Below are 27,962 nucleotides of genomic sequence, written 5' to 3'. Positions count from 1 at the left end.
GCCCTTGCTGGACAGTCTCCAGACCCTCGACCCAGGACCGGACTCTGACCACGCCCCACGGTAACCTCCCCCCGGGACCAGCAGACCAGGTCATACCATAGGCAGGTCCATCTAAACTAGGGATGGGCAAGCCAGAGTTCTAATTCATGATTTCATGAGTGTGACAAGGTGGGAGGGAGGTAAAGGGGTGGCAGAAGAAGTGACAGCAATAGGGTGTGTCTGTTTTTAACCTCTGGCCCCACCTCCTTTACATCTGGCCCCTCCCACCACGGGCACATGCCCCAATAGATATCTGCGGAGGGAATGCTGTTTTCAGCAGATTCCCAGCCTCTGAGGGAAACCTCTTATTTATAGCCGGGAAGGTTAATTGTACCTCTGGGGTCATCTTTTCCATTCTGCAAATCAAGCAGTAATGTGGGTTTTCCAGAAAATTATTAACTGGAAAATTTCCCTACACAAATTGGGCAAGAAAGCTGGAGAGAAAGCTGTTGCCCACTGCCCCCACTACTCCCCAATGTCTTTCTTGCAGGTTTCCCACAAGCGTCTGGCTGGCTACTGTGAGAATTGAACTAAGAATTTGCACAGAGGAACTTGAATTGGGGGAAATTTCAGTTTGCATGGGGAAATTTTTCTGATGCCCTAGTAGGTGATTTAATTTGGTATGCTTATTTTACATGTATTTAGTAAACAAAATTTAAAAAAATTCTTTATTTAGTAAACAAAAATACTCCCTGGAAAAGACCCTGATGTTGGGAAAGATGGAGGGCGCAAGGAGAAGGGGGCGACAGAGGACGAGATGGTTGGACAGTGTTCTCAAAGCTACCAGCATGAGTTTGACCAAACTGTGGGAGGCAGTGGAAGACAGGAGGGCCTGGCGTGCTCTGGTCCAGGGGGTCACGAAGAGGCGGACACGACTAAACAACAATAACAACAACAACAATGATGTTGTGTTTGCAAATGGCATCCATTCACTGTCACTAATGAACTTAGGAAACGGATTTTTTCCCATGGAAATATTAAGCAATGGAAAAATTTCCATGTTAAAAAACCTTCCACCCCACATCACTGAAAGCATCTAAATGTTACTTTAGGATGACTGGCTTATACAACAGTGACAGATTCAAAACAAGGTGCTGGTGAGTGGTAAGATCCAACCAACTAGACTTGGGACATATAAGAGTAAGTACTTCTTTCCACAGCACACAGAATTCACTACCACAAATGTACAAATAGTCAACAACTTGGATAGCTTTAAATGGTGAAAGATTTATACGATCTGAGGAGAAACCAGAGTATAAATGAGAAGTACATCAGCTCCTGGTCAAAAACCAATGGCACATAAGGCCTCTTCAATAGGTCTTCCATCATCTTTTCTTACCCACCTGGGTATGACACTGCCCTCAAAACTGTGAAGCACGAGGTTATGGGATATTGCCTTTAGTGATTTGTGGTCTTGCTCACATGTGACCTGTGGCCCATTTGTGTCAGGAATCCAATACCTACAGGGTTTTCTGTTATCTCCCTACCTTAAGAATTTGACTATCTAATTACTACCATCTGTTTTCTAAAGACAGATTAAATGTTTTCCCTTCTGAAATGCTGAGGGGAAGATTGGCTGGTGTCCATACCAAGCTAGGCTGTGCCATGTTCCCAGGATATTAAATGTATGGAACACATTTTATTGCATTGTAGTTGAGACAACATCTAATCAATCCAATACTAAAAGAACAACCTGGAATGTCAAGGTTCTCCTTGAGCATAAGTTTGATACTATTACATTGTCTGTAGCAAAATCCTCTCAGAGGCAGCAAAAATCAGAAATCAGTATCTATCTACAGGCTAAAGCTCCTCTACTGGCTAGCAAGGCCAATTTTACAGCTTAATAACTGTTGATATTTACTACTGTTGTACTATTTTGGGTCCATGGACTGCAATACGGCTGTGTGTGTGTGTTCTTTAAATGGGGATAAGACTACTAATCGTGTGGCGATATGCTTGCTCCAAAGTCAAAGGCAGCATGCCTTTGAACACTAGTTGTTGGTGAAAAACAGCAACCACTTTGAGATGCTTGAAAATCAAGTAGTATATAAATTTTATGGAATAAATAAATAAATGTTCTTCTTGCCGGGTTCCAAGAGACACCTGGCTGGCCCCTGGGAGAGCAGGTGCTGGACCAGTTAAGCCACTGGACTCGATCCAGCAGGGCTCTTCCTAGGCTCATACAATGCTGCTTTGCCACCAGTTTTAATAATGTTTTGCAAACATCTCCGAAGCAATTCCCCCTCTGTCTTCCTTCCCCTCCCCACCCCGCCTCCCCACGTTCTCCATTGTGATGCTGTGACATGAAGTTCAGTCTCTCTGCTCCCTTACATGGTATTGCTTTCCAACCAAATCTGTTTTGGGGAAGCTATTCTTAAAAGCAAGCTAGCAACCTTCTTAGCCCAGAGCCAGCCAAAAACAGTCCAGCATATTGAGGTGGAAAATCAAAACTGCGCAGCCCCACGCCACGCCGCATGCGCGTGTAGACACAGCCCAATAGACATGTGGCAGGATCTTCCAGAAAGTTTTCCCCCATGTGCCCCACTGAAATAAATGAGAGCTGAGTCAAAGCATAGCTGAACTGCTCAGCTGCTTCTAAGGAAAAATAAAAGCACTTAATAGCTCGGGTTATAAAATAATGCACAACTCAAGCAATGTCAGCCTGGATCTTTTGTTTTAACACATAAAATGTCCTAAAGTGTGGGTGAAGAAAAAAGTCTTTGCCTATTTGCAGAAAGACGACAAAGGTGCCAAGCAGACCTATCTAGGGAGGCTATGCCATCGCCAGGATGCCGCCACCAAGAAAGCCTTTTGCTAGTGGTCACCTGCTTCAGATAACCTGCATTGAGCTTCTTGAAAAAATGGTGCAGAAACAGCAAGATATTTAACCATGACTGGGCATTTTAGTCACATCACACCAGTGCTTTGTCTGTGACACTGGTTCCCAGTCTGTTTCCAAACGCAATCTAAAGGTAGATTTTCATTTTTAAATCCTCCATCACTTGGGACCAGGTTACCTGAAAGATCACTTTCTCCTGCACACGCCCACCCAAACATCTAAAGTAGTGGTTACCAGAGCATGGCTAACACTCTACTCTGACTTAAACTAGTTTGACGGGGTTTGTTTATTTGAAAGAATTTTGGAACTGCTTAATATTTACAAACTGCTAAGCAGCGGGTTAAACCACAGAGCCTAGGACTTGCCGATCAGAAGGTCGGCGGTTTGAATCCCCGTGACGGGGTGAGCTCCCGTTGTTTGGTCCCTTCTCCTGCCAACCCAGCAGTTTGAAAGCACATCAAAGTGCAAGTAGATAAATAGGTACCGCTCCAGCGGGAAGATAAACGGCGTTTCTGTGTGCTGCTCTGATTCGCCAGAAGCGTCTAAGTCATGCTGGCCACATGACCCGGAAGCTGTACGCCGGCTCCCAAGGCCAATAAAGAGAGATGAGCGCCACAACCCCAGGGTCGGCCATGACTAATGGTCAGGGGTCCCTTTACCCTTTACCCTTAAGCAGTATACATAAAATAACACAAAAGCAATAAAACAGTATCATTAAAAGCACAAAACAGGATTATAGAAACAGGAATTCAAAGATTAAAAGGTTCATAACTTACAACACACGAAAAGCTTGGGCAAAAAACATCAGGGCTGTTTCACAAGATGTCCAAAGCAACTAACAGATGATGCTTCACATAACAGAAGATGCTTCAGATGGATCTGCTAAAGAGCTGAGCCTGGGAAGGTGCCCTGCCAACTGAACTATGGACCTTTTCCAAGGCAGATATTGCCTACTCCTAACGGCAGAGGCTCTCCAAGGCCACAGGCAGTGGTCCTACCCAGCCCTACTAACAGAGACCTCCTTAAGTGGAGATGCCAGTGACCAACCCTGAACCTTCCATGTGCCAAGCAGGTGCTCTACCCCTGTGCTAGTGGGCCCTGACCTCCCTGCCTCCTACCCACTTACTCATTTTATGGTATGAAGGGTTCACATGCGCACCAGTTTTCAAAATAGTTGCAGGCCCAAATCAAGTTGCTGGCTTTAACCTAGAAAGGCTCACACAGTTTACTGCACACAGCACAATATACATAAAGCCTTACAAGGCTGGGGACCCCAGTACTTGAAGGAACATTCATTTCCCCATAGAAGGCCCAAAGCTCATCTCAAGAGGCCTGCCCCCAAGGGCCCATGCCCGCTGAAGGTCGGGGGGTGGAGGCTGCAGCAGGAGAGGGCCTTTTGGGTGGTGGCTCACCACTTGTGAAATGCTCTCCCCAAGAGAGTGTGCCCACTTCCACATCTTTTTGGTGTCACCTAACCTTTCTCCCAGGCCTTTTAATAACCCAGGCTTCATGTGTCAGTCACATTTGGATTGTTCAATTTGATGGAAATCATGTTTGCACTTGAGGTGGAGATTTCACTGTTTGTCTTTCACAGTTGCTTTGCTCTATTTATGCAGCATATACTAGATGCATTAATTTTACTGTTAAGTCTTCAGGGACTTCAGCATAAGGTGACTCAAACTTCGTAATAATACTAATTTGTTTTTATTTACTCAGCCTGTGCCCTGTACAGATTTCTGCCCCACAAAGACAATTATGGAATTGTAAGCAACAAACAGTCCCATTCATACTAGCTAAATTCTACCTCCATTGTTGGGAGGAAATTTAATAAATAATAGTAATAATAAATATGCCTCAAAGTATCAGTTGCTGGCAATCACAGGTGGGGAGAGTGCTATTGTGCTCAGATTCTGCTTCTGAGATACCCAAAGGCATCTGCTTGGCCACTGTCAGAACGGGATCCTGGACTAGGAAGGCCTCTGGCTCGATCCGGTCGGATTCAGCCACATCTGCAATTCTTAGTGACAATTATTATTCAGAGCAAAGCCATGGGGTCTGCAAGCAGAAGATTCCAGATTCAGTCTCTGGCATCTCCAAGAAAGACTAGGAATGTTCCCTTGTCTGAAAAGCTGAGGAGCCACTGTCAGTCAGTGTGGTCGGTACTGAGCTAGATGGACCAAGAGTGTGACTCAGTGCAAGACCCCTTCCCATGCTCACTTCCACATGGTCAATGCATGACAAATGAACAAAACCTCCATCACATATGCTCCACAGGACCACCTCTGCCTTCCTCACCTGGTTCTTTCCACGCCTCCGGTAGTTCCTTCTCACGAGGTTCTTATAGTTCTCATTCTTCTTGGTCAGGTAATAGTAGAGGACGCAGTCGGCCACCGTCTACAATAACACAGGGTGGGGACAAGAGTTAAGGTGGATAACTGGAGGACTAGTTGTGTGCACATTGAGCAATGAAATGCATAAGCAGCAGCAGCAGCAGAAAGTTAGACCACAGAACAAAATATTTATTCTTCATTTGTACGTTTACAAATCACTTCACAATCAACAAAGTGGGGCATCATAAAATAAAATTGCATCTGCAGCCCTCTGAAATCAGTTACCAGATAAAATTAGGTAATCATTCTGACGTTTTGGCATTTGTGGAAGATATTATTGTTTAAGAAGGCTTTCCCAGAAGTGTGACCCATTGTAAAAATGGTTTTATTGTTTTTCGTTAACTGATTTTGTAATCTGTTGTTTGCACTTAGCATATGTTATCTCATTAATCCCTTACACAACAACCTAGCAGGGTAGGTCAGTATCATTGTTTCCACGGTGAAGTTGGAGGGCTGAGATGGAGATAAGCAGCTTTCTGAAGGCTATCCCATGAGTTCATGGCAGAGGTTGAGATCTGAACCTGGAATGTTCCTGACAACTGATTACACTAGCACCATATCTGTGCTTTCAAACCCTTTCTCATTTTACTGTCATTTCCAACTAAGCACAGATAAACAAGGATATAATATCATCATGCTGAGAAAAGTATGACCTCAAATTTCAATTGGCATTACAGTATTGTGACACTGTTCCGTTATGCAGCAAATGCCAACAAGTCCCCATCTCAACTCCTTGATTGTAAATGCTAACATCCTTGTTTCAACTACAGGCCAAACGTTCTCCATCAACTCCTCTTGCAAGGGTCAAGGTTCTGATTTCCAGTTCTGAGCTAACAGCATGTTGAGATTCCTGTATTGTAGGGGTTGGACGAGATGACCCTCAGGATACCTTCCAACTCTACAATTATTTGATTCTATAATAGAGCTTTTTCGACAATTACAAAACCCCTTTGCTTTGCTTCGCAGTCTGCTTTGACTATCTGCAAGATAGATGAGAGTCAGGGAAGTCCCAGCCATCCTATCCTATGGCCTGTGAAACCTCTGTGACACCCACTACCCTCTGTAACCAATACAGATTGTGGGCCATCCCAGACAACACCACCCATCCTCCTCTGAGCAACAGCTACTTTCTGTTGCAACTTCCTCTGTCTGTCTGTCTGTCTGTCTCAGCTGATATGTGCAGAGGCAAAAGACATCTGGTTAGCCCGTTTCCTTTATTGAGAATCTTTCCCTACTCTCTCTCTCCCGCCCCCTCCCAGTTGGGGCCTCAAGTGGAGCCAAAGGTAGAGAATTAAAGGGGAGGAAGAAACTCTGCATTGAGAAATCACAATATAAAGTGTTAGAGAACTGATACATGCCCTTAAGTGAATTGCATCTCTGCATTCTGGCAGAGTTTTATTTCAGGCATTATGGAAGACTGCACAGGAAAAGATGGAAGGACTGACCCCAGATGACTGGAGCAACTAAAAGCAAAAGAGGGAAAGGAGGGGGAGGAGTAGGAGAAGTCTATCATCCTTTAGCTTCAGTGGAACACTACATATAACCTGCCATACAACTGTCAGCAGCCATTATTTCCACCCATTAAGCTTGCAAGGTGGAACACACTTCACTTTCAGGCTGATGCATTCAGTTTCCCGCTTTCGGGAGCTGTCAACTGCATTCCAATCCCAGCGTGCTGAGGAAAGGGCAGGAAATCAGCTCCTCAGCGGTGTTTTGAGACTTGACAAGTTATATTTCAAGAGCAAAAAGGTTTCCCCATCCAGCTTGCTAGCGGGTCAGCTCAAGATCCGGATCTGCCCAAAGCAAGGCTTCTTAAAATGAAGCCACATGAAGTTATTGTGGGTGAATCATAGAATCATAGAGTTGGAAGAGACCACAAGGGCCATCGAGTCCAACCCCCTGCCAAGCAGGAAACACCATCAGAGCACTCCTGACATATGGTTGTCAAGCCTCTGCTTAAAGACCTCCAAAGTAGGAGACTCCACCACACTCCTTGGCAGCAAATCCCACTGTCAAACAGCTCTTACTGTCAGGAAGTTCTTCCTAATGTTTAGGTGGAATCTTCTTTCTTGTAGTTTGGATCCATTGCTCCGTGTCCGCTTCTCTGGAGCAGCAGAAAACAACCTTTCTCCCTCCTCTATGTGACATCCTTTTATATATTTGAACATGGCTATCATATCACCCCTTAACCTCCTCTTCTCCAGGCTAAACATGCCCAGCTCCCTTAGCCGTTCCTCATAAGGCATCGTTTCCAGGCCTTTGACCATTTTGGTTGCCCTCCTCTGGACACGTTCCAGTTTGTCAGTGTCCTTCTTGAATTGTGGTGCCCAGAACTGGACACAGTACTCCAGGTGAGGTCTGACCAGAGCAGAATACAGTGGCACTATTACTTCCCTTGATCTAGATGTTATACTCCTATTGATGCAGCCCAGAATTGCATTGGCTTTTTTAGCTGCCGCGTCACAATGTTGGCTCATGTCAAGTTTGTGGTCAACCAAGACTCCTGGATCCTTTTCACATGTACTGCTCTCAAGCCAGGTGTCCCCCATCTTGTATTTGTGCCTCTCATTTGTGGTTGGGGGGCCCTTTGGATAAGGCCAAGTCACTGCGTTGCTCCACTGTAATGAGTATGGGTTGCTCGTGCGTAAGTTGCCGCCTCTCCTGGCTATGTTGCCTGGTTAAACCTTTCTGTCTGGACAGCCCTTCACTTCGTGGCTGCCTCAGTCGCTAGCAGAATCTGTCAGTGGGCGTTTCTTAAACCTTTTCCAACATAAAAGTTGTTTGACGCCAAGTCTCCTCCTACTCTCCCTGCGTGGAAGTCTTCTGCGCAGGGAGGGCGTGGGTAGAGGAGGACCCGTGCTCTCCCCGCTGGTGTCCGGCGATGAGTCCTGGAGCCCTCTCGCCGATTCCCCCATCTGCCCCCCTTTATCCCTGGCGTTGCGCTGATTTGCTTCCCCATCTGTTGAGCTGCCTCTCGCCCTGCTGGGCCCTTCTCCAGCATCATTTGAGAGCCTTCCCTCCGCCTCTAGCTCCGATGTCAGTTCCCTGACATCCACTGAGCTGCATAGGATATGACTGCACAGCGCATGTCTTGTAGTTTCTCCACTGGTGCAGCTCATGACTGCAGTTGACAAAAGCACAAGCCGTAGGAGGCCTTGAACAAGAGTGGACGAATCTCAATTTTGGAATCGAGAAACACTGCCTCTCCCGTGAAACCACCATGGGGCACATAGGGATGGGAGCACAATCTGTTTGGTTAGGATCTTAATGCAAGTCTATGTAAGTTGCTCTTCTGAAATGCAGCCAGCCATCAAAACTCACACATGGCAATGCAGTTGTAACCCCCACCTCCCCAAAAAGCATGCAAAAAGAGGGGTATGCGCGCCCAAAAACACACAGATTAGTGAAAATAATGTGCATTATATTAGGGAAATTGCTTTGATAAAATGTGTAGTCTGAAAATTTTCATACAAAAATGCATATACAGTGGTACCTCGGGTTAAGTACTTAATTCGTTCCAGAGGTCTGTTCTTAACCTGAAACTGTTCTTAACCTGAAGCACCTCTTTAGCTAATGGGGCCTCCTGCTGCTGCTGCGCCACCGCTGCACAATTTCTGTTCTCATCCTGAAACAAAGTTCTTAACCTGAGGTACTATTTCTGGGTTAGTTGAGTCCGTAACCTGAAGCGTATGTAACCTGAAGCGTCTGTAACCCGAGGTACCACTGTAATAGGATAAACAAGTATAAAGCCACATTTGAATTTTATGTAGGCTTAAAAAATAAATAAATTACAAATACTCGAAACTGAATTTAATATTGGGAAAATAAGAAACGGAGAGATCTTTCCAGCCTCAAGCAGCTTTACCAGCCCTTTGCCTTTCTTTGCCTCTTTCCTGTGTGACAGGATTGTGCCCCTCCCTCCTTGATTCAAAATGCTGTCATGCTAAGTTGCTATTCTGGGGAGGTCCACCTCCAAGCTAAATCATGCTTTTGGATCCTCTGAAGTGAATGCAAAACTGGTCTGTGTTGTACACACTTCATTTTATTTATATGCTGTGTTTCCATAGTTCATGCTTGAGGCAGATTACATGAAAAAAATATGTAAATACAACATAACAAATGTAGTTGTAAACATTAAATAAAGCAACCAAACCCCCAAATCTCATAAAGAAAGATATCTCTCTCTCACACACACACACACCCCATCATCATCATCATCATCATCATCATCAACAACAACAACAACAGTGAGAACTACCTCCCCCCAAAGCAATACCCCAGGCCCAATAGTCTGCTCAGCAGCCTCAGCTTTTGTAGCTGGAGTCAGTCTGGGCCCCACCCTCCCACATCAGGTGAAAAAATGCCTGTGGGGGGAGAGCAGATCTTCCAGGACTCACAGCCAAGATGCAATCTAGATTGAACAATTTGGGCAAGAAAAATCTTTGCTTAAAAAGGAAACATAGGAAATGGGGGAGGAAGACTTACTTTCCGGTCCAAAAAGGAAGCGATGAGGCCAAAATTCTTTGGATGCTGCATGAACCTAGAAAACGGAAACAAGAGGGGCAGGGGGTGGAATTAAGAGGCAATTATAAAGGGTGTTTCACTTGAAAATCCTGATTGATTTTGTTCAAAGAAACAAAGCAAAAACGTTTCTGTTTCCTGCTGGCCCATGTGCTGATCATAGGCCCTTGCTCAGCAGTGGTGAACTGTTGGCCAGTGGGTCTAATCAGACCCCCCACACCTTCCCATTTGATCCGGAAGGCCACTGCAGCCAAGCCACACTCACCTGCCTAACACCTGATGTCATATATAGGTTTATCAGGTCTCTGCCTGTATAGTAAAAAATGGTTGTTGTTGTTGTTGTTTTTGATGATGATGTGTGGGCTGATGTGCTGGCGTGCTGTTGGTGCGCGGCAGGTAAGGGCACAGCTGTGCCAGAATGGAGTTTGCAGGCACTGCCAATCAGCTGAGTCAGTGCTTGCAAGGCTATTTCACCCTTGCTCATGTGGTTTGATCTGAAACCACAAGGGCAGAAATGGGTCACTGATACAAACATCAAGTGATTGACAGGCGGGCGGTAGCTCCACCCACCTGTCAAACTTGGCCTGAAGGGGTGGAGAAGATAATGCCTGGATCTGCTGCCCACTCCTGATGGTATTTGTTTTATTTTATGATTTTCATTTTTATCCCACCCTGCTGTACTACCTAACACTGGTGTTAGGCTCTGGGAACGTGTGCAGCAAGTCCTGAACCAGGACGTCTGGCCACCAGGATTCCAGACAGTATCTCATGGGCCTATAAGTCTGGCATACTAGCTTCTGGGCTTCAAGGGTGCCATCTAGGCCACAGGTTTAGTCAGCTGATCCCAAAGACCAATCCCAGCGCACAAGAGCCCCGTAGAGCCCAGGCCTCAGAGCTAACGCCTCATTTCAAGCGCAACCAGGTCCTGCTTACAGGGCTTCCCAGAGGTCTCTGCTTGGCCACTGTGGGAACAGGATGCTGGACTGGACGGCCTTCTGGTCTGATCCAGTCGCAGGGATAGTCTTGTGACTTAACACATTGGTATAGTGAAGGGAAGGGACCACCATTCAGTGGAAGAGCATCTGTATTGGATGCAGAGCGTCCCAGGTTCATTCCCAGAATCTCCAGGTAAGGTTGGGAATGTTCCCTGCCCGAAACTCCGGGGAGCCACTGAGAGTCAGTGTAGACAAGACTGAGCTCCAGTGCCAGGCAACTCCCAATGTTCATGCTGCCCCGCAGTATCTTATCTCCTAATTGCTCCCTCAGAGCACCGTCTTCACGTGCGCTGGTCTTGAACCTACCCTTTTGTGCTTCAGAACTTGATCTTCTGCCCTGCGTGGACTATGGCCTCCTTCTGGATCTCATCTACTAATCTGCCTTCCTTGGAACCTGGCTTTGTCTGCTCTGGTCCCAGTTTCCACCTGCTGGGCTGACAGCCAGTTCCTCTGGGCCTTGGCACTTGGCAGCCTGAGTCAGGCTGCTGCTGAGGCACCTGGTGACTCCAGACAATGAGAAATAAACCCTGCTCTAATCTACATAGTCCTGGCCTAGTTTCAGCGTCTTCGTCATGCTGGTGTGTGGCAGGATCTCAGCCATTCTAGATGAAGGTAGAATAACTTTGGGGACTAAGAAATTGTCTTTTCCACATCGGACTATAAACAGGTGTAGTACTAAATATAGCTGGACTGAAATTATGATATTAAGTGATGTATACTAGTTTACTGTATTTGGCAATTAAGACATATAACTGATGTAAAATCAATGTATTCATTTTATCCTGATATTATAGTTTTCATGTAAGTCCATATCAGGGGTGGCTAATTTTGTTGGGTTCAAGAGCCACATTTGCTGTTGGTCAATCCTCTGAGGACCATGTGTCAGCAGTGAGCAGGGCCCAAGTCTGCACAGCCACACATGCACACGCACGCACACAAACGCAGACACCTCTTTTTGTTTCTGGAGCATTCCAGCCTGTTAGCGGTGGTGTCTTGGAAGAGGGAAAAGAAGCATCAACAAATTTGTTGGGGGCAGATGGGCTACTTAAAGTTTGTAATAAAATTTTGTAATATAAAAATATGGAAAACATTAGCATTTAGTGCAATATTTGTGCCCAAAAATGACTGGAACTCTTGAGAACTGTTTAGACCTTTTGTAATGGGTTTTATGGTGGGAAACAACTACTGCCATTGGACTGTTTTATTTATTACAGGGTTTTTGCACGTGCCTTCTGCTCATCCTTTCAGCAGAGGGGGCCCTTTCGGTAGTTCCACTACCTGCAGAAGTTCAGGGTTTGCCCAGCAAAGCACCTTCTCTGTGAAAGTCAGGGGTCAGCAAACTTTTTCTGCAGGGGGCCAGTCCACTGTCCCTCAGAACTTGTGGAGGGCTGGACAATTCTTAAAAACTAAAACAAAAAACCACAAATTCCTGTGCACACTGCGAGGGGGGCAAGAAGTCCTCCTCCCCACACCCCCCAGCCCCAGCCGCCTTCTGGGTTTGCCGCCTGACTCATTCACCAAAAGGCTGGCGGTGGTGGCGTGAAATGGGCTTCCTCCCCGCCCAGAGAAAGAATAGATGAATAGATGTGACTACGAATGGGCCCCTCCTCAGCACAACTCACTTTTCTCGGAAGGTTTCTTTCTCCTGCTCGCTCCACATGTTCATCACCTGCCGATCTTTGTACACCTTCATGGGGTCGTCCATGAGGCCATTCATGTTAATGAACTTGATGCGTTGCTGCTCAGCATCGTACAGCATGGGAGGGATGACAGCAAGCTGGCGCATCTGTTTCTCCAGATTCTGGGCAGGGAAAGCAGAGGAAAACAGGTCGCACTGAGAGCACCAAAGGAAAACTGACCCAAGAATGAAGAAATGAAAGACCAACCTTCGCCAACCTGGTGCCCTCCAGGTGCTTCGGACTACAACTCCCATCAGCCTCAGTCAGCACAGGATTACAAAGCACCTGGTAGGCACTAGGTTGGTGAAGACTGGTGTAGGTGCTGCGCGAAAGAAAGGAAGTTATCAGGGAGAAGCCAGGAAGTGATGCACAACATTCAGTGTTGAGGAAAGCTGCTGCTGAGACCAAGAGAGACCCACTGCATCTTCCCTCTCCAAAAAGGAAAAGCTTCAGCATTAACTGAAAGATGCTGTCTGGATTGTAGCCCCTAATAGGCAAAGGGTTTTTGGTATACTAAAAAACAGACCATAAAATTTTTGATATTCCCATGCAAAAATGACAAAACAATAGTTGGAGGGGGAGGAAAGGGATAGGGTCGCGGACCCCCTGGGTGCTTTTTGCAGACCCCTAATTGGGAACCACTGGGCTAGACTAGAGGATGGACTGTGTGCCTTGGCCAGCAATTGTTTGTTGCTCTAGAGCTGGGGTGGTCAGCCTAATGCCCTCCCAATGTTGATGGGTTCCAACTCCTATCGTAAGTGACTGTGGGGGCTGCTGAGCATTGTAGTCCAACGCCATCTAGAGGGCACCACGCTGGAGAACGCTGCTGTAGAGCCTCAGCTGTTTCAGCGTGAAACAATTCTCCCTAAGAATGCACATACAATATATAGGATTTATCACATTAGGCACACTTAGGGAAGACAGGACTGTCAATGGATATCAGTTATTGTAAGGCATTGTTTTGTTCTGTTTAACTTTTTATTGTTTCTTTCTTCTTTTTTCTGTAACTATTAAATCTCTAATAAATATTATTATTTTTTTAAAAAAAGTCAATGGATATCAGTTATGACGGTTCTCTGGAACCCTCTATGTGTTCAGGATACTGGGGCTAGATAGATCTTTGCTCCAATCTGCTAGTGCCTTTTTATGTTCTGATGACAATAACTAGGGAAGGCACAACCTAGTAACACTCTGACATTTTTATCTTGCTGATGCCCAGCAGAGTTCAAGGGAGCATCAGAATCCCAGAGGAAGGGGCACCTGACAAAGAAACAATTCAGGAGCCCACTTTTAGAATGGCGTCACTGAATCTCATCAGCAGTGATAGGTAGCATCAACTGGCAGACACCACAGAAGCTAAGAGACAAGAGACCCAGGAGAGGGGAGAGGAGAAAGAGAGAGAGAGAGAGAGAGAGAGAGAGAGAGAGAGAGAGAGAGAGAGAGAGAGAAGTCTCCCTAAGTCCCCGTTTAGGGTCCTGTCAAATCCATCAAGGCATCACATTCCCCAACACAAGACAGTGTTTGCTAAACACAGCTTGGGCTGAAGCTAATGCAATTTGGCAGCAGTGTCAACAGTAAGTTCCAACGCCAAGGTCTGTTGTGGCTGCACTGGTTTCCCCAGAGGAAAGGAAAGAGAAGAGAAGAGAAGAGAAGGAGAGAATGCAAAAGGAAGAAGAAAACGGTGACCCAGCCTCACCTCTTGTTCCGAGAGCCCATCAATAATTTCTGACACCTCGTGTTCGCTGCGTGCCGCAGACATGGAGAGGCCACTGCCCCTCTGTCCTACCCTGCTGGGAAACGGCAAAGAAAGCGCTGAAAGATTTATGCTCCATTTTGCACTTGGCAATGTATCTTCTTAACAATTACTGTGGCTGCTTGCGTGCGATGAAACAAGTGCCACGCAAAGAGTGGAGAGGTCAAAGCTGGGAAAGGTGGAACTTGTGTGTGTGTGTGTGTGTGTGTGTGTGTGTGTGTGTGTGTGTACACATGGCATGGGGCACAACAAGAGAAGAGCAAACTTTACTGATAGCTCAGTCAAAGAATCAGAGAGCTGCCATGCAGATAAAACCAGCATTGAGGACTGGCTTCAGAGACTTTTTCAACATAGAGGTGATGGCACAATCACTGCCACAAGCTGACACCTGTGCTGTGGCCACAAGTCTTGCACATGCCACAGTATGTATCCAGATCCAGCTCTTGCAACTGGAGCCACTGAGTGGGTGAAGGAGGCGGCGTGCTTGGAAAGCCAGTCTGGACTACATTGGCTCATCTGTGTGGGTTTGGAGGACTGAGACCATTGTATAGTCTCTGTGCTAAACCAGTGATAGCCAAACTCCTGAGCTTTCAGGAACCGGATCAGACCTTTCCCAGCCAAGGTGCTTGAGGACTGCATCACCCTTGGCAACAGAATTCACTGCCACGAGATGCAGAGATGTCCACTAACTTAGGCAGCTTCAGAAAGGAGATCAGACAACTTCACAGAAATACACCTATCAAGAGCCACCAGTTATGATGGGTCTACCTGACCTCCCACAGAGAGAGTGTGGCTCTGAGTACTAGTGGCTGGACTAATGGGAGCTGAGTGTGCTCTTGCCCTGAGGTCCTCCCTGGGGGCTTCCCAGAGGCATCTGGCTGGCTCTAGCCAGAACAGGACGCTGAACCAGCTGGGCCTTTGGCCTGATCCAGCAGTGCAATTCTTATGTCCATACAATAATATTTCCCCCTCTGGTTTTAATTAGAGGAAATTAAATATATTTATTTTATCTAGAGAGGATTTGGGGCAAGGTGGTGGTGGTAACTGAAGGGGAACCCAAATGGTTTGGTGCAGGGTCGACTGAGAAATTTATTGCGTATTTGATACTAACTTTTGTGTATTCTTTTTCAAACTTTAATAAAATTTATTGGGGGCGAAACAATTTATTTGTTGTTGTTTTAAAAGGAAAGTAACTGGAAGTAAACAAACTGAAAAAAATCAGATTTGGGTTCATCTGGGACATGTTGCAAAATTAGCTAAAAAAAAATCTCAGGTGATTTGGACTAGAAATTAGTTGGCTTGACTTCTTTGACATTTCCATTCTGAATTCACATCTATGTACTTAATAGCATATTAAAATTCTATGCAAATTTCTGCTCATGGACTTCTTCCCCAAACCATTTTCGCGAGGCTGCTGCCTGGAGGCCAGCATTTTCCACACAAGGAGCTAGAGGAAAAGCCCCTTTTTACCACAAGACATTCCTCTCCACCAGAAACTGACACGCCATCTTCAGTGCCAAAGGAGTCTTAATGCCCTCCTGCCAACACACACTTGAACACGTCTCCACTAACCTCTGCATGCGCTCTTGGAGTTCCCTCTGTTTCCTGATCTCTGGGAACTGCTTCTCATAATATTCACGTACTTTGCTTTCCTTTGCTCGGCGCCGGGGGTTGTTTTCTATGCGCTCCACTTTCTTTTCCCAGGCTTCCATAAGCTGGTCATAGCGCTGGCAAAATTTCTGTTCCTGAAACGGTGGGTTTTGTGCGGAGGGAGAAGGTGGGGGGAGAGAGAGAGGGAGAGGGAAAGAGAGGGGGGGGGAGAGAGATCAAAAATGGTCCCTTGGAAGTCCATTTCAAATACCTTCTCACACCTTAGCAGCAAGGTCTCAGAGGAAAGTTAACAATGATTCTCAATGCAAAGTCACAAAACTGAAGAACACGGCAAGGAAGATAAGCCACACAACAATCTCCTCATGTGCTCCGTATATGAAACAAATCTTTATCATTTAAGTTCTGGTGATAAATGCTTCTAGAAGGAGGGGGAGGTGCTAATGAAATGTGCAGTCTAGGAACATCTAGTCACTGAGGAACAGGATGTGGCGAGGCTGGTAATCACCTGAGACAAAGATGATTGTACATTAGGCAGGTGAAGGTACATTAGGCAGATAGGATGGGGGAGCCCCAAATCCTGCCCCTTGAGCTTGAGATTTTATTCAGTTGAGCCAACTGATTAAAAGCTGCTGCCACAAAAGCATGAATGAGGATATAAATGGGTTTTGAGCCCAGACTTTCGGGAAATCCCCGAGAGCTTATCAAGGGGGTCCTTAAGGAGAAGATCAATGATAATAATAAATTATACGCCACCCTTCCTCCCAAAAGAGCATGGGGCAGCAAACACACAAATGACAAAACACTTAAAACATATAAAAGTAATTCCAGTACATATGGAAACTAGGAAAGAGGTTTTTCAGAAGCCAAAGGTCTTCAGGAGGTGCTGAAAAGACAACAGAGATGTCTAATGCTTGGGTGCCAACAAGCAGGTGCCACAACATTAAGGATCTGGTTCCTATTTTGTGAGGAACAGACTTCCTGATAAGGAGGACTTCCTGATCTGCAGGAGGCCCTCCCTTGAAGAGTACAAATCATGGTGGTCAAACTAAAAAATGTTACAGCTGGAAAAGGGACAGAAAATAATCAAGGGCTTGAAGCAAATTCCCTATGAGGAAAGGTTGCAACTAGGTTCCTGAGTTGTAATGAGATTATTGTGACAACTGGGTGTTCACCCTGGGACATTTCCCAAACCGCTCTGTGGGGTCCTAGAAAAAACACCAACGGTCTCCTCAGCAGGCAAAAGAGGGTGGCAAAAGTTCATGGTAGTTTTGAAAAGCACTGCGGTTTTAAGAAAACACACACACAATTAAACAAAACAGGTAAAAGGTAAAGGTAAAAGGACCCCTGCCCCTTCATGGATCACTGCCTTGCCGTGGTGAAGGGGCTTGAATAACTCAGAGAAGCTATGAACTATGACGAGCAGGGCACCCAAGATGAACAGGTCATAGTGGAGAGTTTTGACCAAACGTGATCCACCTGGAGGAGGAACCGGCAATCCACTCCAGTATCCCTGCCAAGAAAACTCCATGGACAAAGACAACAGGCATATAAAAGTTATGATGCTGGAAGATGAGCCCCTCAGGTCGGAAGGTGTCCAACATGCTACTAAGGAAGAGCGGAGGACAAGTACAAGTAGATTCAGAGCTGATGAAGCAGCTGCGCCAAAGCCGAAAGGACGCTCAGTTGCGGATATGCCTGGAAGCGAAAGGAAAGTCCAATGCTGTAAAGAAAAATATTGCATAGGAACCTGGAATGTGAGAACCATGAACCTGGGTAAGTTGGATGTGGTCAAAAATGAGATGGCAAGAATAAATATTGACATCCTGGGCATCAGTGAACTAAAATGGACGGGAATGGGCGAATTCAGTTCGAATGACTATCATATCTACTACTGTGGGCAAGAAACCCGTAAAAGAAATGGAGTGGCCCTCATAGTCAACAAAAGAGTGGCGAAAGCTGTACTGGGATGCAATCTCAAAAATGATAGAATGATCTCGATATGAATCCAAGGCAGACCTTTTAACATCACAGTAATCCAACTTTATGCACCAACTACTGGTGCTGAAGAAACTGAAATTGACCAATTCTATGAAGACTTACAAGACCTTATAGAAGTGACACCAAAGAAGGATGTTCTTCTCATTATAGGGGATTGGAATGCTAAAGTAGGGAATCAAGAGATAAAAGGAACAACTGGCAAGTTTGGCCTTGGAGATCAAAATGAAGCAGGGCAAAGGCTAATAGTGTTCTGTCAAGAGAACAAGCTGGTCATCACAAACACGCTTTTCCAACAACACAAGAGACGACTCTACACACAGACATCACCAGATGGGCAACATTGAAATCAGATTGATTATAATCTCTGCAGCCAAAGATGGAGAAGCTCTATACAGTCAGCAAAAACAAGACCTGGAGCTGACTGTGGCTCAGATCATCAGCTTCTTATAGCAAAATTCAAGCTTAAACTGAAGAAAGTGGGAAAAACCACTGGGCCTGTAAGATACAATCTAAACCAAATCCCTTATGAATACACAGTGGAAGTGAGGAACAGGTTTAAGGATTTAGATTTGCTGGACAGAGTGCCTGAAGAACTATGGATGGAGGCTCGCAACATTATACAGGAGGCAGCAACGAAAACCATCCCAATGAAAAAGAAATGCAAGAAAGCAAAGTGGCTGTCCAACGAGGCCTTACAAATAGCGGGGGAGAGAAGGCAAGCAAAATGCGAGGGAGATAGTGAAAGATACAGGAAACTGAATGCAGATTTCCAAAGAATAGCAAGGAGAGACAAGAAGGCCTTCTTAAACGAGCAATGCAAAGAAATAGAGGAAAACAACAGAATGGGAAGAACCAGAGATCTGTTCAAGAAAATTGGAGATATGAAAGGAACATTTCGTACAAAGATAACCATAATAAAGGACAAAGGTGGTAAGGACCTAACAGAAGCAGAAGACATCAAGAAGAGGTGGCAAGAATACACAGAGGAATTATACCAGAAAGATATGAATGTCTCGTACACCCCAGGTGGTGTGGTTGCTGACCTTGAGCCAGACATCCTGGAGAGTGAAGTCAAATGGGCCTTAGAAAGTACTGCAAATAACAAGGCCAGTGGAAGTGATGGTATTCCAGCTGAACTATTTAAAATTTTAAAAGATGATGCTGTTAAGGTGCTACACTCAATATGCCAGCAAGTTTGGAAAACTCAGCAATGGTCAGAGGATTGGAGAAGATCAGTCTACATCCCAATCCCAAAGAAGGGCAGTGCCAAAGAATGTTCCAACTACCGCACCATTGCACTCATTTCACACGCTAGCAAGGTTATGCTTAAAATTCTACAAGGCAGGCTCAAGCAGTATGTGGACCGAGAACTCCCAGAAGTGCAAGCTGGATTTAGAAGGGGCAGAGGAACCAGAGACCAAATTGCAAACATGCGCTGGATTATGGAGAAAGCTAGAGAGTTCCAGAAAGACATCTACTTCTGCTTCATTGACTATGCAAAAGCCTTTGACTGTGTCAACCACAGCAAACTATGGCAAGTTCTTAAAGAAATGGGAGAGCCTGATCACCTCATCTGTCTCCTAAGAAATCTCTATGTGGGACAAGAAGCTACAGTTAGAACTGGATATGGAACAACTGCTTGGTTCAAAATTGGGAAAGGAGTACGACAAGGCTGTATATTGTCTCCCTGCTTATTTAACTTATATGCAGAATTCATCATGCGAAAGGCTGGGCTGGATGAATCCGAAGCCGGAATTAAGATTGCCGGAAGAAATATCAACAACCTCAGATATGCAGATGACACAACCTTGATGGCAGAAAGTGAGGAGGAATTAAAGAACCTTTTATTGAGGGTGAAAAAGGAGAGCACAAAATATGGTCTGAAGCTCAACATAAAAAAAAACGAAGATCATGGCCACTGGTCCCATCAACTCCTGGCAAATAGAAGGGGAAGAAATGGAGGCAGTGAGAGATTTTACTTTCTTGGGCTCCATGATCACTGCAGATGGTGACAACAGCCACGAAATTAAGAGACGCCTGCTTCTTGGGAGGAAAGCAATGACAAGCCTAGACAGCATCTTAAAAAGCAGAGACATCACCTTGCCAACAAAGGTCATAGAATCATAGAATCATAGAATCATAGAATCATAGAGTTGGAAGAGACCACAAGGGCCATCGAGTCCAACCCCCTGCCAAGCAGGAAACACCATCAGAGCACTCCTGACATATGGTTGTCAAGCCTCTGCTTAAAGACCTCCAAAGTAGGAGACTCCACCACACTCCTTGGCAGCAAATTCCACTGTCGAACAGCTCTTACTGTCAGGAAGTTCTTCCTAATGTTTAGGTGGAATCTTCTTTCTTGTAGTTTGGATCCATTGCTCCGTGTCCGCTTCTCTGGAGCAGCAGAAAACAACCTTTCTCCCTCCTCTATGTGACATCCTTTTATATATTTGAACATGGCTATCATATCACCCCTTAACCTCCTCTTCTCCAGGCTAAACATGCCCAGCTCCCTTAGCCGTTCCTCATAAGGCATCGTTTCCAGGCCTTTGACCATTTTGGTTGCCCTCCTCTGGACACGTTCCAGTTTCTCAGTGTCCTTCTTGAATTGTGGTGCCCAGAACTGGACACAGTACTCCAGGTGTGGTCTGACCAGAGCAGAATACAGTGGCACTATTACTTCCCTTGATCTAGATGCTATACTCCTATTGATGCAGCCCAGGATTGCATTGGCTCTTTTAGCTGCCGCGTCACACTGTTGGCTCATGTCAAGTTTGTGGTCAACCAAGACTCCTAGATCCTTTTCACATGTACTGCTCTCAAGCCAGGTGTCACCCATCTTGTATTTGTGCCTCTCATTTTTTTTGCCCAAGTGCAATACTTTACATTTCTCCCTGTTAAAATTCATTTTGTTTGTTTTTGCCCAGTTCTCTAATCTGTCAAGGTCGTTTTGAAGTGTGATCCTGTCCTCTGGGGTGTTAGCCACCCCTCCCAGTTTGGTGTCATCTGCAAATTTGATCAGGATGCCCTTGAGTCCATCATCCAAGTCGTTGATAAAGATGTTAAATAAGACCGGGCCCAAGACAGAACCCTGTGGCACCCCACTAGTCACTCTTCTCCAGGATGAAGAGGAACCATTGATGAGCACCCTTTGGGTTCGGTCAGTCAGCCAGTTACAAATCCACTGAGTGGTAGCAGAGTCAAGACCGCATTTTACCAGCTTCTTTACAAGAATATCATGGGGCACCTTGTCAAATGCCTTGCTGAAATCAAGATAGGCTATATCCACTGAGTTCCCTTCATCTACCAGGCTTGTAATTCTGTCAAAAAATGAGATCAGGTTAGTCTGACATGACTTATTTTTCAGAAATCCATGCTGACTATTGGTGATCACAGCATTCCTTTCTAGGTGCTCACAGACTGTTTGCTTAATGATCTGCTCCAGAATCTTCCCTGCTATTGATGTCAGACTGACTGGGCGGTAATTATTTGGGTCCTCTCTTTTCCCCTTTTTGAAAATAGGGACAACATTTGCCCTCCTCCAGTCTGCCGGGACTTCGCCTGTTCTCCAGGATTTCTCGAAGATGACTGCCAGTGGTTCTGAGATCACATCTGCCAGTTCTTTTAATACTCGGTGGGTAGACGCCGAGCTTCCTGATTTACAGCAGAAGCTGCCCTGATTTACAGCGGCTCTATCCCTGGGAAATGCCTAGGAAAAAGAAACGACCGGCCTCATCTCCAGAAGGGAGCCCACAGAAGAGCAAGCAGAGCAAAATGGACGATTTCGTAAAAGCACAGAACTCAGAACCTACCACACCAAATAGAATTCATTCCCAGGTAGGTGGAGATGCTTTAATGGGTGGAGATCACCCAGGGGAGAATGCTGAGATGAGCGCCCATGAATTATCCCATGAATTACCATCTGAGGGGGCACCGATCTATGCAGAAATACTCGCGGACCACTGTCTGCTGACTGCAAGAACAGTGGAGGAAATTAACACCAAATTAGAAAAGGTAACGTCTCTCCTGACGGAGTTGGTGCTCCTGGCAGCCAAAAACAGCCCACTCAGTACTAAAGAGACCGACCATAGCATTGCCCTCCCTATAGACCATCATGTACAGGGGTGCAACCGGTCTGGACTTGATAACCGAGAGACTACAAATACTAAAAACAACAAAAGCGAAAGTAGGGACCTGATCCTACAAAGTACTCAAGTAGCTCTGGATATATATCCTTTTAATGGTATGCTGCCTTACTGGAAATCAATTGACAGTGTGAAGAGAAACTTTAAGCTTTTACTAAATATCCATTGCAACACTCTGATCGCGATAAACTTGCTTTGCACGGACCCCCAGCACACTAGACTCATGCTGACATTTTCTGACTCAGCTACCCCTAAAATGCTACTGAAATATAGGACCATTTTACAGGACTATAATATTGTTTTGAGGCGTGTTTTTAAAGACACAGAACGAAAACAACTACTGCCAAACTTGTTGTATAGCCGGACCAACCCCAAGCGATCAGCACCCTCTCTGCCGAAGAGCTTTTGCCATAGGGCCATGATTCATTCGGAAGGGCCGTCAAAGATGAATATGTGCGGTGAACCCAGCTGCAACACTCACTTGGAGAGGAAAACATCAGACCAAAAAGGTCAAACACACAAAGAATGCGAGCCCAACCTAGATAATTCAAAGATAGGACTCTCTATTACGCCTTTGGCAGATCCAGAATTTCACCACCCTCTATCCCAACTGGAATCTGATCAGGCAATGCCAAGTGACGACCCTCCCAAGGGAAATGGGACACATAGAAAGCCAGAGAAAGATTTAATTATCTTTGACGAAGACCCCCCGATGGCACCAGCAATTCAAATAACACCGTCGATGCCGGGAAATCAGGAAAATGCTGCAAATCAACCCCAAGAACAACAACACCGTGCATATCCTAAGAACGGTTGCATCATTCCCGAACCAGTGGGAGAGCTGATAACAATTTCCCCACCACAATGAAGCCAAGCCAGTTATGGAACGAGCAGCTTTAACATTATCTCATGGAACATAGCGGGTTGGGCTAACAAACATGGGGATGAGCCATTTCGTGAATATATAACGGGTTTTGACATAATAATGCTGCAGGAAACTTGGGCAACTGATAACATAGTTCTCGACGGTTATGACGTCTACGAAATCAAGGCCTCTAAACCGCTTGGAAGGGGACGACCGAGGGGGGGCCTAGTAACTCTGGTTTCCACTCAATTGGCGTCACAAGTTATTGAGTGCTCAGTTTTCGAGCAGCTGGCACTGGGGATCACCTTGCATATGGAATCCAAGAGTATTATTCTTGTTTCAGCGTATATTCCACCATATACAGTGCAAACACAGATAGAGAGCTCGTGGCGTAAACTCCATAGTTTCCTTTATTCCCTACAAATTAGGTACCCTGGCTCGCCATTTTACCTAATGGGAGATATGAATGCCAGAATAGGTTCAAATGATGATAGCCTGGAGATAAAATTCCCAATATTAAGAGATCTAAAGGAAAATAGCGCCCTCTTGCTAAACCCACCCCCACGTAGACATTCGAAAGATTGCCAAATCAACTATGCTGGATTCTGCCTGGCTTTTTTACAAATAAGTCTGGACCTGATCATTGCTAATGGGGCATTCCCCGGGGACAGAGAAGGCGAGTACACATTCATAAATACAAATGGAGCCAGCACAGTAGACTACTGTCTCACTAACAGACAGGCCTTCGAATCAATTAAAAAATTCACCATAGATAATAGGACTGAAAGTGACCACTTACCTCTTATCATCTCCACTACTGGCCAAAATTCAATTCAGCACTCTCACATAGAACATGAGGATATAGACAAAGCAAATGATCCAGCATTGCGTAGGAAAAAATGGACACCTGAGATAGCAATTGCAGTTGAGAATAGATTGAATTCACAAACTGCAATAAAGTTAAGATCAATCATAATAAACAATTCATCAATAGACTCCTCCCTGTCAGCTTACGAAAATCTCATTGAGTCCTTGCAGGATGTGGTCTCGGTTAACATAAACTTAGCCGGCAAGCCACGCACTGCTAAAGGGCGCGGTTGGTTTGACCAAGAGTGCCGCACAAAGAAGGAAGCCTTAAGGAACGCCTATTTGGCCTATAGAAACGCTGGATTAAGCTACTTACCTCAATCTTATTTCAAAATCAAAAAAGAGTATAAAGCCCTTTTGGCCTCAAAAAAAAGGCAGTCCGAACAAAATTCCTGGTCCCTACTATTGAATGCCTCACTAAACAATGAAACTAAACTCTTTTGGCAACTGGTCTCCGACTCAATGAAAAATAGTTCCTCAGCCTCCAGCTGTGTCATTCCAGCTCAGGTTTGGGAGAACCACTTCAGAAATATATTTATGGAAAATCCAAACCTCCCTTCCAGCTTACAGGAGGATGACAGGGCAGAATTGTCACTGCTCCCTAATTGGAGGCCGGTTGCTGTGGAGGAAGTCAATACATTAATTGGGAATCTGAAGAGTGGAAAGGCTCCGGGGAAAGACTTTATCCCAGCAGAGTTGATTACATCAAACCAGCACTGGTGGGCTCCGCTTCTGGCAGCACTCTTTACGGTAGTAAATAACTCGGGTAAGGTACCATATAGCTGGAAACATGCTATAGTAGTTCCAATCTTTAAGAGAGGCCACCCAAATGTACCTTCCAATTATAGGCCTATTAGCCTGCTCTCAATAATTGGGAAACTGTATGCCCATTTCCTCAGTAGCAAACTGACAACTTTTCTAAATGAACATAATATACTATCTGAAGCCCAGGCAGCTTTTCGTGAGAACCATTCAACAACAGACCACTGTCTAATGCTGTCCTTCCTAGCTGAGAAGTATACCAGACATCTACAGGGTAAACTCTTCGTGGCCTTTATGGACCTGAAATCAGCATTTGACTCCATCCCCAGATTCCAGCTATGGTCCAAATTGAGTCTGATTTTGCAGGACAAACGACTTCTCTTTCTTATAAAAGCCCTGTACAATGGAACCAAACTGCAGGTCCGATGCGGTCAACAGGGACAGCTATCAAACAGCATCGAGATGACTAGGGGGGTGAGACAGGGTTGTATTTTGGCCCCCACATTGTTTTGTCTATTCTTAAATGACCTAGAAGAGAACTTAATGGACCCAGATGGACACATTCCAAAAATAGGAATGAGAAGGACCCCTTTGTTGTTGTATGCTGATGACGCAGCCATCATCTCGCGTTCCAGGCCGGGCTTGAATTATCTGTTGAGGAAATTTTCTGATTACTGTTCTGGAAATGGTTTATCCATTAATTATGAAAAATCTAAAATCTTAGTCTTCGAAAGAAGATTCTCCCAGTCTAAATGGGTGCTGGATGGCCATAACCTTGAACAGGTAAAATACTTCAATTACCTAGGGCTCACATTCCATCATACAGGATCTTGGAAGCACCATTGGCAAACCTCCCTTCAAAAGGCGGAGATTACAAAGCTAGCCATACAGAGATTCTTCTTCACAAAGGGCGGCAAATATGTTCCAGCAGCCTTAAGGGTTTTCAATGCAAAGCCCATTTCCCAACTCCTGTATGCAGCAAATGTCTGGCATAATGGGGACCTGCCAAAGCTAGATGGCTTTCAGGCAAAATTTATACGATCTCTGCTGCAGGTACCTAACTGCGTCCCCAACTCCGTACTTCTGTTGGAAGCTGGTGAATGCCCAATTTCAGCTAGAGCGTGGTGGGCTGCCCTAAGACATTGGCTCAGGATTTCAGTGTTTAATCTAGGGAAGGGTCTGTACCAACATTTGACCAATGAGGAATTTGTCAGCAAATGGCAGAAAACCATGGCTAAAAAAGCCACCTCTATTGGTCTGTCTCCCCCCCAACTGTATTACCTGGGCTATGAAGGCGCCCAAAAGGTTTTAAAGCAAAGATTATGGGACAATGCACACAGTGACCTGAGATCTCGGTCACACGCAGTCTGTAGTCCACTGGCAGCAGGAGTTCAATATGGGTATGTCTTTGAGTTAACATCTTACATCAAAAACCTGACAGTACCTAACTATCGAAGGCTTTTCACCAAAGCCAGACTGAATGTCTTCCCCTCTGCAGTGCTGGATGGTAGGTTGAGAGGAGTTCCCTACCAGGACAGACTTTGCTCGTGCGCCCAAGACATCGATTCCATAGGTCATATTTTGTTACATTGTGCGAAGTATGAGCAGGCCAGGGCTGAACTGATACTACCCTTGCTGGTGCCTTTCCCGGGAAAGTCAGAGTCTCACTATGTCAGGTTTCTACTGGAAGACCGGACAAAAGCTAGAACGTTGGCAGTGGCAAAGTTTTTATCGGTGGTTGCAAGAACAAATGAGCCCTATATTCCAAACAAAGTGCTTGAGTAATCTGGAGGTAGGCTGTATGAACTCTGTATTGATTTGTAATGTTTTGTTGGTCTCTGGACCGTAATAAAGATTGTGTGTGTGTATTTAATACTCTTGGATGCAGTTCATCTGGCCCTGGAGACTTGAATACATCTAAACTAGCCAAATATTCTTGTACTGTCTCCTTAGTTATTCTGGGCTGTGTTTCCTTTGCTGAATCATTTGCTCCAAATTCTTCAGGTCGGGCATTGTTTTCTTTATCGGAGAAGACTGAGGCAAAGAAGGCATTGAGGAGTTCAGCCCTTTCTGTGTCCCCTGTTTGCATTTCACCATCTTCTCCTCTGAGTGACCCCACTGTTTCTTTGTTCTTCCTTTTGCTATGAACATACCCATAAAAGCCTTTTTTGTTGCTTTTAACCTCTCTAGCAAGCCTGAGTTCATTCTGTGCTTTAGCTTTTCTGACTTTGTGTCTACACGTTCTGGCTATTTGTTTGAATTCCTCTTTGGTGGTTTCCCCCCTTTTCCATTTTTTGTACACATCCTTTTTTAATCTTAATTCAGTTAAAAGTTCTTTAGATAGCCACCCTGGCTTCTTTAGGCACCTTCCATGTTTCCGTCTCATTGGTATTGCCTGACGTTGTGCTTTTACTATCTCCCTCTTAACAAACTCCCAGCCATCATGAACTCCCTTTCCTTTTAGTATTGCTGTCCATGGGATCTCACCCAGCACTTCCCTAAGTTTTATGAAGTCGGCTTTCTTAAAGTCAAGAAATTGAGTCCTAGTATGCTTGGCTGCTCCTTTCCGCTGTATAGTAAACTTCAGAAGAGCATGATCACTCGCGCCTAATGATCCTTCCACTTCTACCCCACTAACCAGGTCATCAACATTGGTTAGGACCAGATCTAAAATGGCTGTTCCTCTTGTTGCTTCTCCCACTTTCTGGACAATGAAGTTGTCTGCAAGGCCAGTGAGGAATCTGTTTGACCTTATGCTCTTGGCTGAGTTTGACGTCCAACAAATATCCGGGTAATTGAAGTCCCCCATTACTACTATCTCCCTTCCTTTTGCATGCTTGGCCATCTGTTCCAGGAAGGCATCATCTATGTCCTCCGTTTGGCTTGGGGATCTATAGTAAACTCCCACAATGAGGTCTCTGTTATTCTTCTCTCCCTTAATTTTGACCCAAATGCTCTCACATTGGCTTTGAGGTTCTAAATCTTGGATCTCTTCACAGGTATACACATCCCTGACATATAATGCCACTCCTCCTCCTTTCTTGTCTGGTCTGTTTCTCTGAAATAGATTGTATCCCCCCATTATTACATTCCAATCGTGGGACTTATCCCACCAGGTTTCAGTGATGCCTATTATGTCATATTTAGTTTGCTGTACCAAGAGCTCAAGCTCATCTTGTTTATTTCCCATGCTTTGCGCATTAGTGTACAGACATTGAAGTCCATTAATCATTCCCCCGTGTCTCTTATTTAAGGATTTTTTCCTCCCACCACTAGGTCCGCGTGCTGTTTGCTCCATTTGGTCTATGACATTTGGATGATCATCTTCATTAATTGATAGACTCCTACCTTCAGGAGCACTGTCTCCCTCCCCCACATTAGTCAGTTTAAAGCCCTCCTGATGAGGTTTCTGAGATTTTTGGCAAAAACATTCCTCCCAACCGTTGTGAGGTGCAGCCCATCACTTGCCAGAAGTCCATCTTCAAGAAACTGCAGTCC

The 27,962-nt window shown here is 45.3% G+C and overlaps 1 protein-coding gene across 19 annotated transcripts in view; it reads right to left on the bottom strand.

Annotated features, from left to right (window-relative positions):
* NCOR2 (nuclear receptor corepressor 2) overlaps window positions 1–27,962 on the bottom strand; it is a 389,949-nt gene that overhangs the window by 161,809 nt on the left and 200,178 nt on the right. For 12 of the 19 annotated variants that reach the window (XM_081174437.1, XM_081174422.1, XM_081174418.1 and 9 more), the window contains exons 10-14: window positions 15,789–15,961; window positions 14,160–14,253; window positions 12,407–12,585; window positions 9,754–9,808; window positions 5,159–5,272 (exon numbers count right to left, since the gene is read on the bottom strand). In XM_081174437.1, coding sequence (XP_081030563.1) covers window positions 5,159–5,272; window positions 9,754–9,808; window positions 12,407–12,585; window positions 14,160–14,253; window positions 15,789–15,961 — 615 coding nt within the window. The remainder of the gene's footprint in view (window positions 1–5,158; window positions 5,273–9,753; window positions 9,809–12,406; window positions 12,586–14,159; window positions 14,254–15,788; window positions 15,962–27,962) is intronic. The other 7 variants (XM_081174439.1, XM_081174440.1, XM_081174420.1 and 4 more) reach the window with 3 other exon arrangements.

This window comes from Podarcis bocagei, assembly GCF_964188305.1.
Source record: "Podarcis bocagei genome assembly, chromosome: 16".
Classification (NCBI taxonomy): Eukaryota; Metazoa; Chordata; class Lepidosauria; order Squamata; family Lacertidae; genus Podarcis; species Podarcis bocagei.
Note: the sequence above shows the minus strand (reverse complement) of the source record. Positions and strands in the feature narration are given on the sequence as shown.